Source organism: Nicotiana tomentosiformis, chromosome 11, assembly GCF_000390325.3.
Source record: "Nicotiana tomentosiformis chromosome 11, ASM39032v3, whole genome shotgun sequence".
NCBI lineage: Eukaryota > Viridiplantae > Streptophyta > Magnoliopsida > Solanales > Solanaceae > Nicotiana > Nicotiana tomentosiformis.
In genome coordinates this window covers 18,533,077-18,557,673 of record NC_090822.1, presented here as the reverse complement: position 1 = coordinate 18,557,673, position 24,597 = coordinate 18,533,077, and the positions used below count along the sequence as shown (strand labels likewise).

The 24,597-nt window shown below is 38.2% G+C and overlaps 1 protein-coding gene across 1 annotated transcript; it reads right to left on the bottom strand.

The window, feature by feature from the left end:
• Nucleotides 1–342: 342 nt before the first annotated feature.
• Nucleotides 343–24,382, bottom strand: LOC138901097 (uncharacterized). The gene is made up of 9 exons (XM_070188830.1): nucleotides 24,214–24,382; nucleotides 23,811–23,872; nucleotides 23,580–23,695; nucleotides 2,893–3,286; nucleotides 2,657–2,809; nucleotides 2,099–2,189; nucleotides 1,710–1,888; nucleotides 999–1,079; nucleotides 343–636 (listed from the first exon to the last, which is right to left on the bottom strand). Exons 1-9 carry the CDS (start codon nucleotides 24,380–24,382, stop codon nucleotides 343–345), a joined length of 1,539 nt encoding a protein of 512 aa, XP_070044931.1.
• Nucleotides 24,383–24,597: the final 215 nt, after the last annotated feature.

The following is a 24,597-nucleotide window of genomic DNA, read 5'->3' as shown; positions in this document are numbered from 1 at the left end:
CATTTCAAATTCACTCCTCATTAGTTTAGCAAATTCTTTACTTAATTTATCTGTAGTTGCTCCAAAGATTATATCATCAATATATATCTAAACTACCAAGAAATCTTTACATTTCTCTTTCAAAAATAAAGTATTATAAATTTTACCTCTCTTGTTGCCATGCCCAAGCAAGAATTTTGATAATCTTTCATATCATGCTCTTGGAGCCTGCTTGAGCCCATCAAGTGCCTTGTCAAGCTTGTACACATGATCAGGATATTCCTTGCTTTCAAAGCCCGAAGGTTGCTTGGAAAACACTTCTTCCTTTAGATAGCCATTGAGGAAGGCACTCTTGATATCCATCTAATGGAGAGTAAATTCCATGTAAGCAGCAAAGGCTATATGGAGTCGAATTGCTTCCAATCTTGCAACTGGAGCAAAGGTCTCATCATAATCTATGCCCTCATCTTGACTATATCCTTGAACCACCAATCTTGTCTTGTTTCGTGTAACTATTCCTTCTACGTCAAATTTGTTTCTGAAGACCCATTTTGTGCCAATTACTGATCTGTCCTTGGGTCTTGGTACCAGATGCCAAACTTGAATTCTCTCAAATTGGTTGAGTTTATATTGCATTGCATTCACAAAGTCTGCATCCTACAAAGCCTCAATAACATTTTTAGGTTCAATAAAAGATAAAAAGACATCAAAAGCACAAAGATTCTTTAAAGAGGATCTGGTTTTGATTCTAGAGGTTGGATCAGTAATTATATTCTCGATGGGATGAGAACTTTGATACTTGTAAGTTTTCACAATCAGATGGATTCCCTTAGATGTTTCTTCAATGTTGTGTTGCTGAGGAACAGGTTTATAGATAGGTTCCCTCAAGGTTTGAGGATCGGCTTCTCTTTATTTAGTCCCCCTATCAAGTTGCCCTAGGTGGAAGGACCTGTTCCATCACCCGTTCCTTCCTCTGATGCAGCTTCAGTCTGAGTTGTGGTTTCATTTGAGTTTCTTACCAGCCCAATTGCTTCATCATCCTGTTCCTGCCTCTCAAAAAGAATGTTAGTTTCATCAAAAAACCACATGTACACTTTCTTCTGAACACATAGTTCTTTTGTTATAAATCTTATAACCTTTACTATATGAAGAATATCCCAAGAATACTCCCTCTTCACTTCTAGTCATGCACCAATTGCTTTCTCCCTTTAAGTAACTCATAGGGAGTATTCTCAATAATAGGTCTAGTCATGCACGTATTTATGATGTAACATGCAGTGTTCACAGCTTCTGCCCAGGAACTATGGGGCAGTTTACTAGAAAGAAGAATAGTCCTATCCATTTCTTCCAATGTCCTTTTCTTTATTTCAACTATTCTATTTTGTTGTGGAGTCCTAGGAGGAAAAATTATGATTTACGCCATGTTCAACACAAAATTTAGCAAATTTAGCATTCTCAAATTCAGTACCATGATCAAACCTAATTGATGCAAATTGATTAACTAGTTGTTTCTAAGTTTTTCTAACAAAAGAAGTGAAAATGTAAAATGCTTCATCTTTAGATGTTAAAAACAATGTCCAAGTAAATCTAGAGTAATCATCAACAAGCACCATCACATATCTCTTACTACCTCTGCTCAATGTTCTCATTGGTCCACAAAGATCCATATGGACCAGTTCCATCGTCCTGGTGGTGCTTACCACTTTCTTGCTTTTGAAAAAGGATCTTACCTGCTTCCCCCTTGAACAAGCCTCACAAACTTTATCTTTCTTGAACTTAATTTTAGGAAGCCCTATCACCAAGTCCTTGGAGACTAGTTTGTTGAGTTGACTTAGACTGGCATGTCCAAGCCTCTTGTGCCAAAGGAGAAAATCATTATCCAACACACTTAAGCAAGTGAGTTCATTATCTAAAAGTGTGGATAAATTTACAAGATATATGTTGCTCACTCTTTTTCCTTGCAAAACTATCTTGTCAGTGGTAAGATTAATCATAAAGCATTTTGTAGAGGTGAATGCTACCATGTTACCTCTATCACACAATTATGATACACTTATTAGATTGTATTTTAGTCTATCTATCAAGTAGACGTTCTCAATAGAGTGAGAGTCAGTCTTACCTTCTTTTCCAACCCCAATGATCTTACCTTTCTTCCCATTTCCAAAGGAGACATTACCTCCTTTAAGGTCCTCACGTGAAAGGAACTGGTTCTTGATTCATGTCATGTGCTTTGATAAGCCATTATCCATGTACCATAATTGGTTATTCCCCTTCACTTGGAATTGCAAAAGGAAATCACAGATTAGTCTTAGGAACCCAAACTAGTTGTGTCCCTTTCTATAGGCAAAAGGATGAATCAAATTCTCTTTAGCCCAACTTGGTAGCCTATTCTTCCCTTGAACAAATTCTTTGTTCTTTTGACTTGCCTTTTCTTTTGCGGTGCATTCACTTTTATAGTGACCTATTTTACCACAGTGTGTACAAATCTTGTTCTCAGGAAGTGTGAGGTGCTTGCTTTTGGGATCCCACTTAGGAGCTAGGTTCCCAAAGCCGGGTCCTCTCCTGTTATTACTATGGCATTCTTCTAGCCATGAAAGTGCATTGGATGACCTGTCCATTTACAAGTTCTGTCTAGCTCATGCTTGACCTTTCTTAGATCCTCCTTTCAGATTCTTACCTGCTCATCCCTTTTATACAACCGATCTTTCATTTTTCCTACATTTTCTTCTAGAGTGAGTAGTGTGTGATCAACTATCTTTTTACCTGTTCCTAATTTCAGTTTTAGATTTTCATATCTAAGCTTTAGGATAGTTGATTCAAGTGCATGAACCTGGTTCGTTAACACAGTATTTTCACTTACAGTTTCACTAACCCTAAGTTCCTGGTTTTAGCACTTAGCCTTCAAAATCACACATTCTTTAGACAACTATTCCTTTTCATTATTTCATAGGCAGTAAGATTTCTAATTAATTCATCCAGTGGGAGAGTGTAATTATTATTTGATTTCTGAATGGCAGTGACTTTGCTCTCCCAAGTTATAGGCAAAACGCTATTCAGTATCTTCTTGACTCTATCTTTTCCAGGAATAATCCTTCCAAGAGACTTTAGCTCATTTGTCAGTGTAGTGAACTTTGTGTACATCTCTTGAATGGTTTCTCCTTCCTTCATAGCAAATTTCTCATATTGAGAATACAATAGAGTTTCTCTGGATCTCTTCACCTGAGGTGTTACTTCATGAGCCACTTGCAATGTGCCCCAAATTTGCTTAGCAGTGGTACAACTTTGGATCCTGGTGTATTCATCTCGACTAAGTCCACAAACAAGTCATTTATTGGCTTTAGCATTCTTCTCCCATTTCTTCAAGTCCTCGGCAGTGCAATTCGCTCTTATCTTTGGCACATCTACTACTTCAGTATTTTTCTCCAAGGTAGCCAGTGGACCATCAGTAACAATGTCCCATAGTTCATAGTCCTCTCCTATAATGTGATCTCTCATCTTGTTTTTTCACCAAGAGTAGTACTGGCCATTAAAGAGTGGTGGCCTAGCAGTGGATTGCCCTTCCTAGTTTCTAGGTGGTGCACTCATGTTGATCTTCTCCTAAGGTATATGCCTCTTCAAGGAGAACCCGCTCTGATACCAATTGATGTTTTATACTTCAATGTCACACAAGAGGGGAGGGGAGGGGGGGTGTTTTGTGTGGTGTCCAATTTTCACGTGCACTGATTATAGAAGAACCTGGTTCTTCTATGTGTTCCTTATACTACTATTGCGGAAATAGCAAATGCAGAATGTAAAGAACACAAGCATTTTTATGTAGAAAACACCTGGCTCAAAAGGTAAAAAAAACCACGACCTACTACTCAGTAGGATTTTTCCCAAGACTTCACTAAATCACTGAGCCAAAACAACATTTACAAAACTCTTTGTAAACCTAAGGATTACCTTTAATCCCGTTATGGCAACCAACCTCTAACTGTTGCGACAACTTCAAGTTAACTCTAACTTGAATACCCAGAGTACCTATTACACTTACCTCTAGGTAAAGCTGAAAGGTACAATTTGAAAACACCTACTACAATGAAACTAGAATAAAAGGCAGACACTTGGAACTGGTTCTTCTATCAGGTTCATGTAGCTTCAGGTTCGCACACTTGAATCACACAAGAGTTGCTTGCAAAATGCATTGCAATTTTTTTCTCAACTCATGTTTAATTTCAGCATTTGTGCGTACCTGTAATATGAATATATCCTACAATTTATAGAGTTAGTAGAATAGGAAATAACTAGAGTTCCAATGCTATACTCTTCCTTGGTGGAAGAGTTCTAGTTATCTTCAACTTCTAACTTCTCCCTTATCTTGGATAAATTTCTCTTCGAGTAAGGAGTCCTTCTCCTTATCATTTATGTAACCTTTTCGATCAGGAGATATCAAATTTAACAACTTAAGCTTATCTCTTTCACGTGCATCCCTTATGCTCGAATCTACCTGTTTCTGTGTACACTGTGTGTGGACCTGGTTCATGCTTGAGTTCCTTTGTCAATAATCAAAACAAACTTCACTTGAGCCAACAAACCTATTAATAAGTCCCAACCATATGTAAAATATATCGATTAGCATACGAGGATGATATGCATGATTGTTGCATGTAGGAATTCATGAATATGCATAGCTCCTTTCAAATCAGAAATACGTTTATTTCTCACAACCTACGCATACACGGTCTAAGATAACATGAATAATTACGTGATTCCGGAGGGAACAAAACCAAATGGCACATCTGCTAGCAAATGAAGGAGTCAGTCTATTCTGTTTAATTATCCAGCAGTTGCTTCGTTAATTGCTTTTGCTATGTCTGTAAAAACAGACAAAATAGGAACTTCTTTTGTTAGAACATCTGATAATGTACTATATATTTTAGATGATCATAGCACTAGTAATAACATTACTTTTGTAATGACGCATAAATATTATATTATATTTTTAGCCCAAAAAAAGAAGAAGAAGTCATCCTTGGCTATTAAATAAGATCTTCTATTAATTTTAGATCCTCTCCCCCACCCCCCCAAACCTTCCTCGCTGTACTGAATTCACCATAGGCAATGGAATAAGAGAAGGCATTGCATGAAAGAGAAGAAATTATCAAGTTAGCCATAGTGACCTACCTGAAACCAAGAAAGAAAGGAATGTACCATCAATATATATATATATATATATATATATATATATATATATATATATATATATATATATATGGGGTCTAAATTCTATTAATGAGATTTCCGAAATGGTGCAGGAAAGTCATACTTAGCTACCAAATAAAACAGATATCGTCGGAAACATTTTTGATAAGCCAATTTCTGACAAGACCGTTCAGAAATGCCTTTCCGACAAGCTAATTTCCGAGGGGATGCCCGTTCGGAAATTCACATTTTTAGTAGTGATAGAAGAATGAAAAGTCTAGCATGAAAGAGAAGAGCATGTCAAGTTAGCCAAGGAGACTGCCAGAAACCATAGCAAAAAGGTGTAACCAAACACCTTTAAAAATAATGGTCAATGTATCTGCTTCTACGTTCTCCTCTATCGGGATCTGTGTGATCGACCACTCCCTGAATTGTGTAAGCAAAGTTTGAACTTTAATCACATAATGTTGCATGCATTCCTCCTTTGTGTCAAAAATTCCATATACTTGGTTTACTACCAGCTGGGAATCATATTTGATTTATATGATCTCATAGCCAAGTCCCCAAGCCAGTTCAAATCTTGCAATCAAGGCCTCATATTCGACTTCATTGTTAGTTAATGAAAAAGTTTTTATGGCCTACCTCAAGGTTTTCCCCGAAGGCGTGATTAGGACCACCCCGAGCCCGGACCTTTTCATATTGGAAGATCCATCCAAGAACAAGGTCCAAACTCTTGATGCCATTTTTGACATAATTACCGCTTCTTTAGTGTTCAAAGGCAACAATTCGGGACTAAAATCGGTCACAAAGTCGGCCAAAACATATGATTTTATCGTAATTCGAGGCTTATATTCAATATCAAATTCGCTAATTTCAACTGCCCATTTGGGCAACCGTCCTGGCAGTTCAGGTATGTGAAGGACATTCCGCAGGAAAAAGGTTGTCATAACGGCTATAGGGTGGCACTAAAAATAAGGCCTAATCTTCCAAGAGGCGACTACGAGAGCTAAGACTAGTTTTTTGAGATGCGGATAACGAGTTTGCCGTTCAAAAATATTTTTGCTAACATGATAGACATGAAATTGCGTACCTTCATCCTCCCGGACTAGAACGGCACTTACCGCTACCTCTGAGACCGCTAAGTATATTAGTAGTTGTTCACCTGGCCCCAGTTTTGATAGTAGCGAGGGGCTTGATAGATAATGTTTCACTTCTTTCAAGGCTTGTTGACATTCCGTAGTCCATTCAAAATTGTTCTTCTTCTTCAGAAGTGAGAAAAAGTGTTGAAAGTTTTTCGAGGATCGTGCGATGAACCTGCTTAGAGCGTCCAATCTTCCGGTTAGCCTTTGGACTTCCTTTATGCTTGTCAGCTGGTCTAGGATGTCCTCGATGGCTTTGATCTTATTGGGATTTACCTCGATCCCCCTTTGTGTATCCAAGAAACGCAAGAACTTACTGGAGCCAACCTCAGGTTGACTTTCATGTTGTGCTTCCTCAGGATATCAAAGCTTTCCTGGAGGTGTTTTAAATTGTAACCTGCATTCAATGTCTGGACCAACATGTCATCTATGTTGACTTCCATTGTTTTACCTATTTGTTTCTCAAACTTCTTGTTCGCGAGCCTCTAATAAGTGGCTCCAACATTCTTAATCCCGAAGGGCATCACGTTATAAAAATATGTGCCAAAGTTCGTTACGAACGTAGTCTTTTCTTGATCCTCGGGTTTATCTTATTGATTGTACCCAGAATAGGCATCGAGGAAACTCATTAACTCATGCTCGACCGTTGCATCAATTATTTGATCAATGTTTGGCATTTGGAACGAGTCTTTTGGGCATGACTTATTGAAGTCTTTGTAATCTACACTAACACAGCGTTCATTTCTCTTGTTGTCGGTTGATTTCATATTATTTTCTTAATTCCCTCTGGGGTCGGGAATTTCAGCAGTTGGTGATATGTTGATGGTACGACCTTCATTTCATGTAGCCATGGTCTACCAAGAATTATGTTTTAGCCCATGTTACCGTCTACCACTTCAAAAAAGGTGGTCTTTGTAACCCCTTCGGCGTTCGTGGGCAGCAAGATCTCCCCTCAGGTTGTCACAATTGCCAAGTTGAACCCGACGAGGAGTTTTATTGGCGGAATGATACTTCCGGATAATTTGGCTTGTTCCAACACTCTCCATTCAACCAAAACACGTTTAATCTTAAAATCTAGCACATTAAGAGAAATTACCAGGGCATCGTTATACGACAGAAGAAGCCCATCGGCGTCTTCCTCCATGAAGGAGATGCCCTCTTCAATGACTGCCAGGAGCCTTTTGTTATGGGTCACCGATGGGGGTCTTCCCCTATCTTTGAGGGTTCTACGTTGTCCTGGCTCCAGCCGTAATTGTTCTTGGCTCAGTCACTCAAGAAGTCCCTGAGATTGCTGTTATTCAATAGTGTTGCCACCTCATCGCGCATATGTCGGAAGTCCCTAGTCTTGTGGTCGTGATTCCCATGATATTCACACCATAAGATGGGATCCCAAAATTATAATCTGATAGCTTGGGAAATGAGGAATCCCGGGTCCCAGATACCTCTTTTTCTTGTAGTGACTTGTTGTTAGGGTCGCGGTCGGTTCTTTTATCGGGAGCGAAACTATCCGAGGACCGAAACCCTCTGCTAGCGCGTCATTCGGCTCTCTCATAAAGCAAGAATCGGCCTTTAGAAGACTGCCGGTCTGCTTCAAAATCATCCTTGAACTTATCCTAGTTCTTGTCTCGGTCTCATCCCTTGGTTGATGTCGGGAACCCGAGCTCATCATCTTCTATCCTTATTTTTGATTCATAATGGTTATGGACATCTGCCCATGTGGTCACTTTGAAGTCAAGTATGCTTTCCTTCAACTTCCGGGAGGCATCGTAGTTCCTTGGGTTTGAACCCTCTAGTGAATGCGTCAGCTGCCCATTTGTCCGGTACGACCAGTAACAACATCCTTTCTTTCTGGAATCCGATCACGAACTCCCACAGCAGTTCGAACTCATCCTGTGCAATCTTGAATATGTCTACCTTCCGGGCTTGGACCTTTCTAGCCCTGGCATGTTCCTTTATGAATGAATATATGAGCATTTCAAAAGAATCAATGAAATGCTCGGGTAAAAGAGAATACCATGTCAGGGCCCCTTTTGTGAGGGTTTCTCCGAATCTTTTCAGCAGAACCGACTCAATCTCATGCTGAGCCAAGTCGTTTCCTTTCACCGCAATTGTATAAGTTGTGATGTGCTCCTGAGGATCTGAAGTCACATTGTACTTTGGTATGTCCGGCATCTTGAACCATTTCGGAGTCAATTCCGGTGTTGCGCTCGGCTTAAACGGTAACTAGGTGTTCTTCTTCGAATCTGGGCCCTGCAAAATTGGTGGTGCGCTCGGAATTTGATCCATTCGGGTGTGAAACTCCTGCGTGTTCCGATCCATCCGCTCGTTCATTTCCCTTACGAATCTCATGAGTTTGGTTTTGAAGGGATCATTATCGTTGTCATTACCGGATCCGCTACCGGTTCCCCCTACTCCGTCGAAGCCGACCTCACCTCTCAGGGTATTATTATCAACTCTTTGAGTTGTTTGATTTGCAGGAGCGCCGGGAGCAACTAGGCCTCTTCCATTTGCGTTGTTGGAAGCACATGATAATGCATGCTTTAGTTCCGTCATGACCTAGTGCTTCCTTGAGAGATGGCCCATGATAGCCTTTTGCTATTCTTTCAAGATCCTTACCGTTTCCGCAACGTCCATGTCCTCCGCATCATCGGGAGTTGTCTCCCACACATGTCGGGGATATATACTGCTATGGACCGGAGTTTCGACGTCCCTCTCGTTGAGGGTGTCACTGATTGAATCCTCATGTTGAGGCAGATTTTTGTGTGCCTCAATATTGTGTGTGATATTGACATCGTTAGCTGCCATTTTTGATTTTTAGCTAAAAAAACAAAGAATCAAACGAGTTAGTAATAGATGCAGGGATCAACTCAATTACACATATATTTAAGTCCCATGGTGGGCGCCAAACTGTTTACCCATAAAACCGTACAGTTGAATTTGTTACGTGGTTTATAGACAAGCGAACTAATTTATTCATTGACGTAATGTATTACAGCAGAGAAGGAATAAAAACATTACGGGACGTTCGACTCAGTAAATTATTAATTTAATTAACAATGATAATCTGTGCTATTCTAACATTATTATTGATGCATTGTAGGAAGTCGTTCCACCACCTGGGAGTCCCGCCCATCCAATATAGTTTCAGGGAACAAAACCAAAAGTGGCACAGCTAGAAGCTCGTCTATAGGTTAGTTCTAGTCCCCGTGTTTTTACTTTTTTTTTTTAATGGGCTTTACGTGGCAGAATTTAAATTAATAAGATATAGTGTTCTAGATATGTCTAATGGGTATCAAAATTGTTCTATAGAAGCTTTTACATGGATGCATGCACTTGTATGAAATCAATTTTATACTAATTTATTTTCAATATTGACACGCTCGGCATAAGTAGGATCAGTGATGAGGTTAGGAAAACAGAAAATTCAAAATATAAAAAAGTAAACACACGAAAAAGTTATCTGAATTTAATGTGTACTACATTAACTTAAAAAGTAATTTTGACCCTATAGTATAATATAATTTTTCGACGAAGGGAAATCGGATGAACTCCCTTGCGCCTCCACCAGCTCCACACTAAGTAGGACAAAAACTGTAGGAGGTAATAATCTTCAGAGTGACAGAATAATTTCATTTGAGAGTACTACTATACTTGCTATTTTTACTCAAATTGAAGTCATGTCCTTTTCTATTTTTTGAGAAAAGCTATGTTTTCTTAGGTGTTGTGAAAAAGAACCGAGCTAGCTTTTTAAACCCCAAAAGATGTCAAATTAATTCAACAGAATATTAATTTCAACTTGAGGAAGTTTTAGATCATGGAAATCCCGAGCAATAGCATATGAGTTGCTCCTATGAGAAATATATTTGTGTTGTTGGATGGGAATGAGTTCGTGTTTCGATAAAAGTGTTGAAATTGACAATAATAGTTGATGCATTTATAAAAAATCCGATGATAAGCTATTCTTTTGGTAAAATAATTAACATAACCCTTAATATTTTTAGGCCAAATACATAAACGGCCCCTTAAGTTGTCCTGAACAATCATATGAACACCTTCACTGACCCCATTACAAATTAGACACTTCTTCTCCACTGAAGTGCAATCTCGTGAAGCCCTCACGCTGACATGGCAAAGTGTGTGCTTTATATTAGCATTTGAGCGTCTGACACCCTCAAAATTAAGTCTTTTTCTTTTTGTTTATTTTACATTAACCTTAGATAATGTGGAATCCACTTACCTTCGTCTTCATACTTTGATGGAAAATAAGAATAATTGCTTTCAATATACATTGTATTGCTTATACAATCAAACTCTAAGCATTTAAAATGCTATGTCAGCCCAAATAGCAAGCTAGCATAGGAAAATTGGCATCTCAAATTTTGTGTTTTTGTCTCCTTCAACCTCAAAAATTTCCGCTACCATTTCCATCACTACTACTGCCACCACCATAGGAACTCCGTCCACCTCCTCCACCTCTACTGTAGCTGCCTCCACCACCACACAAAAAAGCATACCAAGCAAATTCCTTCAATCTGTCACCCTAATAAGCCCATTCGAAAACTTCTTCTCCACTATCTTCGTTGTAACCATAAAGGAGGATTTTACATATTTCAAAAAGTCTACAGAAATTTCAATGAAACAGAAGTTAAAAATAAACTGAAAAAGCTCCATTTATTTATGAAATAAAATTACTACCATCATCAGTTTACCTTTTAATGGCAAAAATTCTATTTTATTTGTAAGCAATCTCATCACTTCTCCCTAAAATCTCATCAGCCGCCACCACCCCTCTGACCCGTAACCCCCTTCAGCCACCATTTCTATCACTTCCTAAAACCACCATTATAATCGTACCGACGAAATCCACAGCACCATAGCCACTTTCTTCCATTTCTCGCCTTTTTCTTTCTCCCTCAAAAAATTATTTATTTCGCATAACTAACAACCATAGATGGCCGTCGATCTCGTCGCCTCATTTCTACTTTTTAATCTCCTTTCCACCATTGTAACCACCCCAAAATTACCTATCTAAGAAGTCATTATATTTTGGCAATGGGATCCGACTACGGAGTCACCCTTGGCTATCAAATAAGACGATCTTCTTTTCATCTTAGAACCCCTCGTTCTATTCATCTCTCAATGTATGGAAGACGAGAAATTGGTCTTGCATGAAAGAGAAGAGCTTGTCAAGTTAGCTAAAGATGACCTGTCGAAAACCAATACAAGGAAAGGACACCATCAATGATGTAAATACCTCTCCAAAGGTTGAAGGCAAGTCATCATTGGCTACCAAATAAGCCTCTTTTCATCATGCTAGACCTCTCATCTGTCTTCTGATCTCTCGATAAAGGGTAACCTAGTGCACAAAGTATTCTGTGTTCATGCAGGGTTCAAGGGCCACCACCCCAAGGGGGTGCAATGTAGGCAGCCTACATTGTCGCAAGCATCGTGGTTGATTTTACGGCTCGAACCCGTAACCTATTGGTCACACGAGTACAACTTTACCGGTGCTCCTAAATCTCCCTATTCTCTGTCTTCTCTCTCGATCTCACAATAAATTAGCAGAAGAGAAAATTTTGCATGAAAGAGAAGAGCATGTCAACATAGCCAAGGAGACTTCCTGAAACCAAGCAAAAAAGGCTACCAATATTAAATGGTGTAATCAAAACACCTTTCAAAATAATGGAGCAGACAAGTCGTCCTTGGCTACTAAACAAATATGACTCTCCTCTTCATGTAAGATATCTCTTCTTTATTGAGATCATGATTACCATATGGAAAGTTAGCCATGTATTTATAGTCATAGCCAAAATAGTAATGGAGAACTAAGCATCTTTCTAGCATATAGCAGCTGCTTTATATTTTTTCCCTTTTATTTCTTTGACTTTGTTCTCTTCAGCCACATTATCTGACTTCCCAAATAGGAATAAGTTCTTTTCATTTGCAAGGGCACTTGCCCTCCGTTTATCTCCAACCAATATTTTTAAGGGGAATGTAATCCATACCATAGAACGATATGTCGTCCGCCTATAACGAGTGCTCTAAAAGCCACTCAATAATTCCAGTCGTAGTTCAATTAATCTTTCTGTTTCCTCTATAAGAAGATACCTCGGCGATATAACAAAGTGTTTTTATTAGTTCTAGTCGCAGACAGAATCTAAATTAATCGGCTGATGACATGATAAAAAAGAAGAGAAGTCCTTGGGAATATTGACTTTGTTATTAAAAGAATCTGGTAAATGGAATGTTGATCAAATCCATAAAATTGAAGAGTGCCCCAAAATAAATGGAAAAGAAAAATAAAGTCTCCATGCCACTACACAAGGTTTTGGGAGTGACACATCTATATATGTGCATTGATGTTTATTGCAAAAGAAATTTAAAAGCATCTTTATTATAGGAAAACTCTTGTGTCAAACCCTTTTAACATGAGACTTGGGGGTAATCAGATCTATTTGTCCTGCCCTACTTGAAAATAAGGTCAATCAATATTCATATCTTATCCAATTTTCAACTCCATATTATAATAGAACTAATAAAGAATAGAAATTGGGTATCAAAATTGTTCAATAGAAGCTTTTACATGGATATTGCACTTGTATGAACTCAATTTTATATATTAATTTTTTTTTAAAAAATATTTACAAGCTCAACATAAGTAGGATTAGTGGAGGTGTTAAAACTTTCAATAATTAAGGAGATCCAAAATATATAGAAGTAAACATACGATCAAGTTATCGATATACACCATCTACTATATATGTTAACATAAAAAATAATTTTCATCTTGTAATATAGTATAATTTTTCGACGAATGGGGTTCAGATGTATTCCCTTGCGCCTCCCGCAGCTCCATACTGTGTAGGACGAAGACATGTAGGAGGTAATAATCTTTAGAGTGACAGAACAATTTCATTTGATATTTTTTTTTGGTGCAATACTTTCATTTGATATTAATACAGTACTTACTATTTGTGCTCAAATTGAATCATGTTTTTTTCTATGTTTTGAGAAATGCTATGTATTCTTAGGTGTTGTTAAAGAAGAACCGAGCTAGCTTTTTAAACCGACCCAACTCCATATCAGGTCGTGATAGTGTCCAGCACCGTTGCTGGACAAGCCAATAGTGAACAACTTAGTGATTTCCCATTTAGCTTTACTTATTTTAAAACATTTGGTAAATAAAGGATTTTGAAGGCAAACAAACGAAAACATCTAAAAGTAGTTATAACTATTGAATTACAACCCAAAAGTCAAAGTCTACTAATACGTGCCAAGATCTGGTGTCACAAGTGTATGGGCAACTAGTAGAATATACAAAAGATGACTATCCTACTGTCTGAAACAGAATAGACAGATAAAAACAAAAGAGAAACTCTGGTATGATGATGAACGGCTCAGAAGAGGCAGCTCACCGTGAAGTCTCAGTCCATGATCAAGTATGCGTGCAGGGCGGGTAACTAGATGCACCAATCTCAGATCATGTACAATTAAGTACAGAAGTGTAGTATGAGTACATAAACAATATGTACCCAGTAAGTATCCCGCCTAACCTCGAAGAAGTAGTGACGAGGGGTCGACTTGACACTTACTAGGCCAATAATAATATAATTAAAGTACTATGCTAAGCATGGAATGATGAATGATAATGTCAGCTCAACAACAGGAAGAGATAAGTCCTTCTTTCATAATTATAACATAAATTTCAGTAATACTACTTAGGAAATTATATTTCAAGGCATTTAAGCAGAATAAATCATGGAAACTTTCCTAATAATTAGCATGCGCAATTATGCTGAGGTCGTACGGCCCGATCCAATAAAATATTTAAACTGTGCACTGTCGGAGGGTCGAACAACGTGAACCATAGATGCATCTATTTACTACCGAGGCGCTCGACCCGATCCACAAATTTCAATTATTTTCAAGAAAATAAAAGTTTCTCATCTACAGTCAAGTATCTCATACAAACCTTCAAGTAAGTGTATTCAACCTCGTAAAATTCTTTTATGAATTTCAATCATGACTAAGTGATTATATTAGCAAGTAAGGGTACGAACATTCCAAGTGTATCATGATACGGTTCCTAGACTACCCGGACAATAGCATAATAGTGGCTACGGATGGACTCTCGTCACCTCGTACGTATGTAGCCCCCATAATTAGGTACAAACATTTATTTAATTCACCTATGTGGTTAATTCTCTCTTACAAGTTTAGAAAGGAGACTTACCTCACCTCAAAGACTACTTCCCAATTCAAGAACGCACTCAAACCTCCAAATTTGACGCCAAACAACTCGAAGCTAGTCAAACATTACGTAAATTAATCAAACTATGCTCAAAAGTTCATAGTTCCACCATTTTAGTGATTACCTAACCTAAATTGCAAGATTCCTAAAATTTACCCCCAAACCCGCGTGCCCGGATTCTGGAAATGTTTAAAGAAAGTTGTTACCCATAACCTTAGGAACATAAATATATGATGTTTACTAAATTTCATAACGAATTTCGTGGTTAAATCTCACTTTTATATAAAAACAACCTAGGTTTTTATCCAAACCAGTCATTTTCACTAATTTACATGTTATAACCTACCCATAAACCATGTATTTAACTCATATTTGATAGGAATTACTTACATCTACTAGTTGATGGAAATCCCCTCTCTAACCAGCTCCAAAGTCGCCCCCAAGAAGAGTAAGAAGTGAGCAGAAGTGCTCAAAAACCAATTTAAAATATCACTGCCCTTAAGCGATTTCCTCACCTGCAGTTCAATTGGCGCACCTGCGATTCCGCTTCTGCGGACAAACTCGTGCAGGTGTGGAGCAAAGCCAGGATGCCTCATCTCGCTTCTGCGCCCAAGTGATCGCACATGCGGCCACGCATCAGCGACAAACAACGCGCATCTGCGACACTGCCCACTCCTGCGATGCCTGCCCACTCCTGCGATGCCTACCTTTGCACCCACACTTTCACAGGTGCGGTCCTTCCTCCGCTTCTTCGATGCCTTGGTAGCCTATGCTGGGACGCATCTGCGATCATGGGGCTCGCACCTACAGCTGACCAAGTGCATGTGCGATTATGACAGCAGCTGGAGCTTCAGCTGTGGCTTCCAAATTCCAACTTTGTCCGAGCCTCGTCCGATTAACACTCGGGGCACTCGGGGCCCCGTCCAAATATACCAACAAGTTTGAAATCAGAAAACGGACTCGCTCAAATTCTCGGAATGCCCAAAACAACATTAAAACTAAGAATCACACTATAAAACCAATTGAATCAAACTTAAGAACTTCAAGTTCTTCAATTACTTCCAATGTGCCGAAACATGCTTACACTACTCGGAATGACACCAAACTTTGCGTGCATGTCTTAAATGACAGTACGGAACTATTCTCGATCTTGGATTTCTGTTTGGACCTCGATAACACCAAAACTCGCTTCAAACAAAATATAAAGAACTATCTTTCACTATTGGGCGCCAAAACACTCCCGGGTCATCCAAAACCCAATTTGAACATACGCCGAAGTCCGAAATCATCATATGAACCTATTGGAATCGTGAAATCTCGATTCCGAGGTTGTTTACTCAAAATGTTGACCGAAGTCAAACTTAGCCTTTTAAGCCATCCTTAAGGAACCAAGGGTTCCGATTCCAACCTAGACTCTTCCAAATCCCGAACCAACCATTCCCACAAGTCATAAATCACTAAAAGCAAGTATGGGAAGTCTTATTTAGGGTAACGGAGTTCTAGAAAGCAAAATAAATGGTCGAGTCGTTACATTCTCCACCTCTTAAACAAACGTTCATCGCCGAACACGTTTATATTCATACCTGAAGTGCTTAATATGTGTGGATTTAATAAAATCTGAAGTTTTTTTTCTCATTACTCTATGCAATAGTTCAACTAATTTGTTCTAATTTGTCATTTTAAGGTAAAAATTAATAATATTAAAGAAAAAATTAATCAGATCCTCCCAATTTGTGCCTTGATTGTAATTAGCACAAAGATGTTATATACTTCAATGCCACATAAGAGGAGGGTTATTTGTGTGGTGTCCAATTTTCGCGTGCATGTGATGACCCAAAATGTCATCTTTAAATTTATCATTCCTTGACTTGCGTGCGCAGTCCTTGACTTGCGTGCGCAGTCCGTACAATTTTCCGAAAAGTTTTTATGTGAAAAATAGATTAAAATATGAATAGAGCTTTAAAACTCAACTGAGTTGACTTTGGTCAACATTTTGAGCAAACGGACCTAAATTAACTTTTTGACAATTCCGGTAGGTCCGTATCGTGATTTGGGACTTGGGCGTATGCCCGGAATCGAATTCCGAGGTCCCTAGCCCAAGATATGGAATTTTGATAAAAAATTAAAAGCTTGAAAGCTTAATGATTTTGGTTGCGGAGCCCGGTATAGGTCCACTATAATATTTAAGACTTGTCTGCCGAATTTGGTGAGAATCAAAGTTGATTTGACATGATTCGGACATCCGATTGTGAAAATATAAGTTTTAAAGTTTTCTTGAACACTTCCTTTGATTTGATGTCGGATTCGTAGTTCTAGGTGTAATTTTGGCGATTTAATCGCGCGAGCAAGTTCGTATGATGTTTTAGTAATTGGGTACATATTTGGTTTGGAGCCCCGAGGGCCAGGGTGAGTTTCGGATAGGCTACGGGTTGATTTTGAACATAGAAAAATCTGGTTTTTGAGCTTCTGTTGTCATATGGTGCATTGTGCTTCGCGATCGCGAAGAAACAATTTTAAGCCATGAGTTTTAATCTTCGCGTTCGCGAAGATAGGAATGCGAACGCAAAAGGCTAGCTCTCAGTGCACTGCGAATGCGAGCTCAAGGCTGCGATCGCGAAGAAGGAATGAGGCAGAAGTTGAAGCACCGAAATTGTGCTACGCGATCACATAAACCTGTACGCGATCGCGTAAGGATGAGAAATCATTCTTTGCGATCGCATGGCCTTATACGCGATCGTGTAGTGTTAAACAAACCTAGGAAAATTTTGTTCTACACGATCGCGAACGAATTTCCGCGATCGCGATGAATAAAAATCTGAAAAACATAACTTAAGTTTCGGAAATGGGGTTTCGACCAATTTTCAACCATTTATGAGCTCGGGTAAGGCGATTCTTGGGCGATTTTCACGGGAAAATATTGGGTTAAGTGTTCCTTATCCTATATTGATTATATTTCATGATTTCATACTGATTTATATCATGAATCCGTGAATTTATGGAAAAAAATCAGATTTTTATAAAATATTCCAAAAACGAAAATTTAAGATTTGAAAGTCCATTTGACACCGAAATTTGATAAATTTTGTATGGTTGGACTCGTATCAGAACGGGTGTTCGGATTTCGTATGTTTTTCCGAGATTTGAGACATGGGTCCCACTGTCGAATAATTTAATGAATTTCGGATTTTTATCTGGAAAATTAATAAATTCATATGAAATTAATTCTTATGATTCGTATTGAGTTTATTGAATAGATTTGAAGTTTTTGGAGACAAATTTCAAAGAAAAATCTGTGGTCGCGTAATTGATTGGAATTTGCAAAACAAGGCAAGTGTCGTGGTTAACCTTGACTTGAGGGAATAGAACCCTTAAACTATTTGTTATGTGAAATGCATGTGGACGACATATAGGCGAGGTGACGAATGTCTATACATCGTCAAATTAATTGTTTGCATAGTTACTTGAAAAATCATAAATCGTTTTAAATCATGAATTAATTATTATAATAATTGTTTCTCTCCTATTCTTTATCAAATATTAATTCTTGAATTCCTGCATTAATTGTTACATGCTATTTGAATTATGTGTCTTAATTGTTATTTGATATTTAGGATATTAAATATTAAACTTCCTATTTTCTCCCTGATTTTCATAATAATTTGCTATTTGTCATTGTTTGTTTCATAATTAAATCATGATTATTGTATGTTTTGTCTTATAATTTTATATTAATTATCGCATTTATTGGGGAAATTTCTTCTATAAGAATTGGTAAATGGATATATTGGAGAATCGGGTTGTACGCCGCAATAGAATTGATTGAAATGGATATATTGGAGGATCGGGTTGCACGCTGCAACAGACTTATTAAAAAGTCTATATCGGAGGATCGGGTTGCATGCCGCAATAGACTTATTAAAAGCCAATATTTGGGGGATCGGATTACACACCTTAATAGACTTATTTAAAAGTCAATATATATACTTGATTAAAAATAATTATATGAGAGGATTGAAAATAAATATATTGTGAGAGCGGGTTGCACGCTGCAACAAAATTGAATGTGAATATATTGTGAGAGCGGGTTGCATGCTGTAATAGAATTGAATGTGAATATGTTGTGAGAGCGTGTTGCACTCTGCAACAGAATTGATGGAAATGATAATTGGTTATGACTGCTGAATTGGCTTCAATTATTACAAATGAGTTACCTGATTTATTTCTATGATTGTTGTTGTTACAAATGTTGCGTACAAGTAATGTAAGTGACCTGCCTTAGCCTCGTCACTATTTCGTCGAGGTTAGGCTCAGCACTTACCAATACATGGGGTCGGTTGCACTGATACTACACTCTGCACTTCTTGTGCAGATTTTGGAGTTGGTCCTAGCGGCATACCATAGACTTGCTCGGATTTCAGCTAGTTAGAGGAGACTTGAAGTATAATTGCAGGACGTTCACAGTTCTGAAGTCCCCGTTTACTTTACTTTAGATGTGTGTTTATTTCCAAACAGCTTTATTTTATTCAGGCCCTTATTTGTATTATTCTAAAATCTCGTGCACTTGTGACACCAAATTCTGGGATGGTATTTAGACACCATTATTTTTATGGATTATTCACTATATTTTAGACTTTACTTCCACAATCGTTCTTTGTTATTAATAAATTTAAAAATTATTTAAAAATTGGTTAATATTATTCTAACATTGGCTTGCTTGGAAAGTAAAATGTTAGGCGCCATCACAGTCCAAAGGTGGGAATTTTGGGTCGCGACAGTGCACTGATTATAGAAGGAACTGGTTCTTCTATGTATTCCTTATACTACTGTTGCAGAAATAATAAATGCAGAAAGTAAAGAACACAAGTATTTTATGTGAAAAATACCTAGCTCAAAAGATGAAACAAAACCACGACCTACTACCCAGTAGGATTTTGCCCAACACTTCACTAAATCACTGAGCCAAAAACATCATTTATAAAACTCTCTGTAAACCTAAGGATTACCTCTAATCCCGTTGTGGAAACCAGCCTCTAACTGTTGCGACAACTTCAAGTTAACTCCAACTTGAATACTCAAAGTACCTAATACAATTGCCTCTAGATAAAGCTGAAAGATACAATTTGAAAACACCTACTACAATAAAACTAGAATAAATGACAGACAATTGGAACTGGTTCTCCTATCAGGTTCATGAAGTATCAGGTTCGCACACTTAAATCACACAAGAGTTGCTTGATAAATGCCTTCCTATTTTTCTCTAAACTCACGTTTAACTTCAGTGTTTGTGCGTACCTATAAAATGAGAAAATCCTGCAATTTATAGTGTCACGACTCAATTTCTCCTATAGGTCGTGATGGCGCCTAACATTGCCTCGGTAAGCCAACTGTAAACTAACTACGTGATTACTCTTTTTAATTGGTTTCCAAGTAATTAAATTTCATTTATTAAGAGATTCAAGAAGTATAAAGTTAAATAAATAAAACGAAAGAAACTTAGTGCAATCATAGATATATAAATACTCCAAAACCATAAAGTCTACTAGAATGTGTGCCAAGACCTGGTGTCATAAGTGTATGAGCACTAGTAGAATATACAAAACTCTAACTACTGTCCGAAATAAAATAGACAGAAAATAAGTACAAAAGAAAGGCTCTAGGTGCTGCAGAATGGCTCACGAAGCAGCTCACCACTATGCCTCAAGGTATCGGGGATGCACGCAGGTATGACCGCAAGATGCACTTGCCTCAGATCCTGCACGGTTAGTGCAAAAGTGTAGCGTGGCTACATAAACAACATGTACCCAATAAGTATCAAGTCTAACCTTAAAGAAGTAGTGATGAGGGGTCGACATCGCCATTTACTATGGGCTAATAATAAAGAAATACATAAGTTATAAATAAGCATGAGTTGTATAAATATTAATAATATCTCAATAACAAGCAGGAAAATAAATAATTCTTTCAAAATGGTAAATCCCACATCAATTTCTATCTCATATAATTTTAACCTCTCAAGCCATGAAATAATATCAAATATAATTAAACTCTGAATATTATCATGCACGATTATGTCGAGGTCGTACGCCGATCCAGAATAATGCGTATACTGCCGAGGGTCGTGTAGCACAAACCATAGATGTATCTATCTACTGCTAAGGCATTCGGTCTGCTCCACAAGAAGAGAGGATACATTATGAACATCCGAATTAAAAGTTATTATAAAGCTAATACACAAAGAAGCAAAATCTCTATTAACGGTCAAGTAACCAGTCAAAACTCAAGTAAGTGAAGTTCGGTTATTTACAATTCCTTTATTAAGTTCCAATATAATTTAGGCACTTTAATTATCAAGTAGGGTGCGAACATTACAAGTATTTCATGATTTGGGTCCTAAACTACCCAGACATAAGCATAATTAGCAGTTACACATAGACTTTTGTCACCTCGTGTGTATGTAGCCCCCACAATTAGAAGCAAGTATTAATTTAAATCGCCTATGGGGTAAGTTCCCTGATACAAGTTTAGACAAGAGACTTACCTTGTCTCAAAGCTCGCTTTTCGGCCTTAAATTCACTCTAAAGCTTCAACTCGGTGCCGAACAATCCAAAACTAGTCAAATATTATATAAATTAATCAATACATGTTCGAAAGTTTGTATTCTAACTATTAGAGTCATTACCCAATCCCTATTGGAAGATTCATAAAATTCACCCCGACCCATGTGCCTGGATTCCGAAACATTTTGAAGAAATTTGTTACCCATAACCTCACAAACTCAAATATATAATTTTCACTCAACCCCATAACCAATTTCGTGGTTAAATCCCATTTTTATCAAAAGCTAGGTTTTTCATCTAAACCCAAACTATTCATAATTGTTCATGTTAAAATCTACCAATAATCTATGTGAAATTACTTACCTCCAATAGCTAGGTGAAATTCTCTCTCTAAGAGCTCCAAATCGCCCAAGGAATGCAATAAATGAACTCAAAAATGGCCTAACTCCCATATTAAAAGGACCTCACTGCCTCCAGCATTTCCGCTTCTGTGGACCTGGGGCCGCATATGCAGAAACGCCATCGCAGGTATGGATCTAGCCTAGGATGGCTAGATCCTCTTCTACGGATGTGTTACCGGTTCTAAGGTCCCGCTTCTGCGGAGGTGGAGCGCATCTAAAGCCGCTTCTACACATGCTTCTTTGTGGAAGCGAGGCCGCTTCTACGCATGCTTATCTACTACTGCGGACTACTGGTAAAATGTAAAAAGCTACTTCTGCGGACAAGAGCTCACATATGCGATAAAAACTCGCAGGTGCGGGCACACCAGAATTGGTAGACCAACAGCCCCCTTTTAAGTTCTAACTCGATCCGTGCAATGCCCGAGTAGCATCCGAGGCCCCTGAGGCCTCATCCAAACATACCAACAAGTTTGTAGACATAAAACAGACTCACTCACACCCTTAGAATGCGGAAAACAACATTAATACTAAGAATCGCAACCCAAAACCAACAGAATCAACTTATGAACTTCAAATTATTCCAACTTACTCCGAATGAGCCGATTCATACTTAAACTACTCGAAATGACACCAAATTTTGCCTGCAAGTCTTAAATCACCATAAGGAACTATTCCCAGAATTGGAACCCTAAAGGACCTCGATAACACCAAAACCTACTCCAAACCAAATTTAAAGAACTTTAAAAAACCTTCATTATGCCAAATTTGGACTGTATGCGCCAAAACGCTCCCGATTCATCCGAAACCCTATCCGAACATATGCCCAAGTCTAAAATCATCATACAAACCTATTGGAATCATCAAATCATGGTTCGGAGGTCATTTACTAGAAATCGGGACCCAAGTCAAACTTACCCCTTTAAAGCCAATCTTTAAGGAACAAAGTGTTCCGATTTCAACCCGAACCCTTCCAAATCTCGAACTAACCGTCCCCGAAAGTCATAAAATAGTAAAAGCACATACAAGGAGTCTTATTTAGGGGAACGAGGATCTAGAAAAAAAACTACCGATTGGGTCGTTACATATAGAGTTAGTAGAATGGGAAATAACTAGAGTTCCAATGTTATACTCTTCCTTGGTAAAAGAGTTCTAGTTATCTTCAACTTTTAACTCTTCCCTTATCTTGGATGAATTTCTCTTCGAGTAAGGAGTCCTTCTCCTTATCATTTATGCAACATTTGCGATCAGAAGATATCATATATAACAACCTAAGCTTATCTCCTTCACGTGCATTCCTTATGCTCGAATCTCCCCGTGTCTGTGTATACTGTGAATGGATATGGTTCATGCTTTAGTTTCTTTGTCAATCATCAAAACAAACTTTACTTGGGCTAACAAATTCCCCCATCTTGATGACGATAAACTACGTGCTTTTCATAAGCATAGGCCATGTGTTAACTCAGCTCAACATCAACACAATGTTAGAACACATTCCATTTTAAAGTTACAAATCATCAAGGACCAGGTTCATTAGGTTATAAACATCATAGTCCAAAGTAAGAAGCACTTAATTAGGTTATAAATATCACAGTCCAAAGTAAGAAGTACGATCTATCTCCCCCCCTTTTTGGCAACATCGAAAAGTTGCATAATTATGTTAGATAACTAGATCTTAATAGAAATTACTCATAGCCACTAGAGCTACATAAAATGCAATCATGGAGTCAAGCATCAATTATCAGTTGATTATCATTGATACTAGTCATCCACAAAGCATAAAGAGAAATAAAAACATTGGATCATGTAGAAATCCCATCCGGGTCACCGACTTGTCTAACTAGGCTAGAAAGGTTTCAAGACTGGGAAGGACTAGGTTCTTGGTTTCTGGCCTGAAGTAGCTTCAGCAATCATGAAGAATTCCATCATTCTTCTCCTTCTCCTATGCAAGTTTAGCCCTAAGAGCATCCCTCTCAGTTTCTACTTCAGCCAGCCTCTTCTTCAGTCGCTCAATTTAAGCATCCTCAACACCACTTTTTTGCACCAAGGCTCGCACGTTGCTGTTCACAAGTACCTTTTTGGATGAACTGGGTTCTTTGGGAGTGGTGTGGACTTAATAGTCACAACAGTCAAAGTGTTTGCCCTAAAGTGATCCTTGCTTGTACCAACTTCCCATTTCTTCATGGGTACCTTGAAGTGTGCAAGTACAGCTATGAGAATGAAACCATAGGGTATGACATGAGTTTTGGTTCCAGTCAGAACCCTATTAAGAAGATGGATGATAAATCCAGGCCAATTTATTCACCTTCCACTGTCCAGGCATTCCATAAGGACCAGGTCCATGAATGTGATAATGTGCCTCCTTTCCTGCCTAGTCAGCACAATTTTGTTAACAAATTCGAACAACACTTTGTGGGGTGGCTTCATCTCACTTTTATATATAGACTTAGGCTGAAGCTCTTCTTCATTATCACCAAACTTCCTTGTAATGGCAAGGGAGGTAGAGAGATTCTCTAGACTTGGCCATTTGAGTTTCTTATAATTATTTTACCCTTTAGCAGGTACACCTAAGATCTCTCCATATTCCTTGTCATCAAAACTCACTGTCACCCCTTCACCACACTGGTGACACTGCCATTTTTTATCTCACAATTTGCTATGAACTCCACAATCTCATTTCTGGCAAGCTTTCCATCTATCTAAAGGACCATGTCCTTCCAACCCTGCAGTTGTAACTTTTCCAGTACCATTATCATGCCTCCTCTTCCAAGTCCCTGAGGAGTTTACCTTTGAAGATGGTTCTTTCCCAAACATAACCATCTTGTCCTTCTCTGCATCAAATTCTTCTTGTTCTTCACTTTCTTTTTCTTCCACCATTTTCACATTTCTAGACCTTAAGACAGACCTGATTCTTCTAGCCAAGGTAGGGGGCTCTGCAGACTTTGTCTTTGAAACAGACTTCTTTGTGGAAGTCTTGATTTTCTTTCCCTTTTGAGTCACAACCTACATTTCTTCTGCCTCCTCTTCATCACGAAGAACCAGGTCCATCTCCTCAATTTCAAATGCCTCAACAGGCTAAACCACCCTCTTTT

What these genes read in the sequence shown, in the direction of transcription:
- LOC138901097 (XM_070188830.1), bottom strand. Translation starts at nt 24,382, where the DNA reads ATGGTGGAAGAAAAAGAAAGTGAAGAACAAGAAGAATTTGATGCAGAG. An exon ending in GGAATAGTTGTCTAAAGAAT is followed by an intron (nt 2,810 to 2,892) that starts GTGTGATTTTGA and finishes TTAACGAACCAG; the next exon opens with GTTCATGCACTTGAATCAAC. An exon ending in ATGATGAAGCAATTGGGCTG is followed by an intron (nt 637 to 998) that starts GTAAGAAACTCA and finishes GAGGCTTTGTAG; the next exon opens with GATGCAGACTTTGTGAATGC.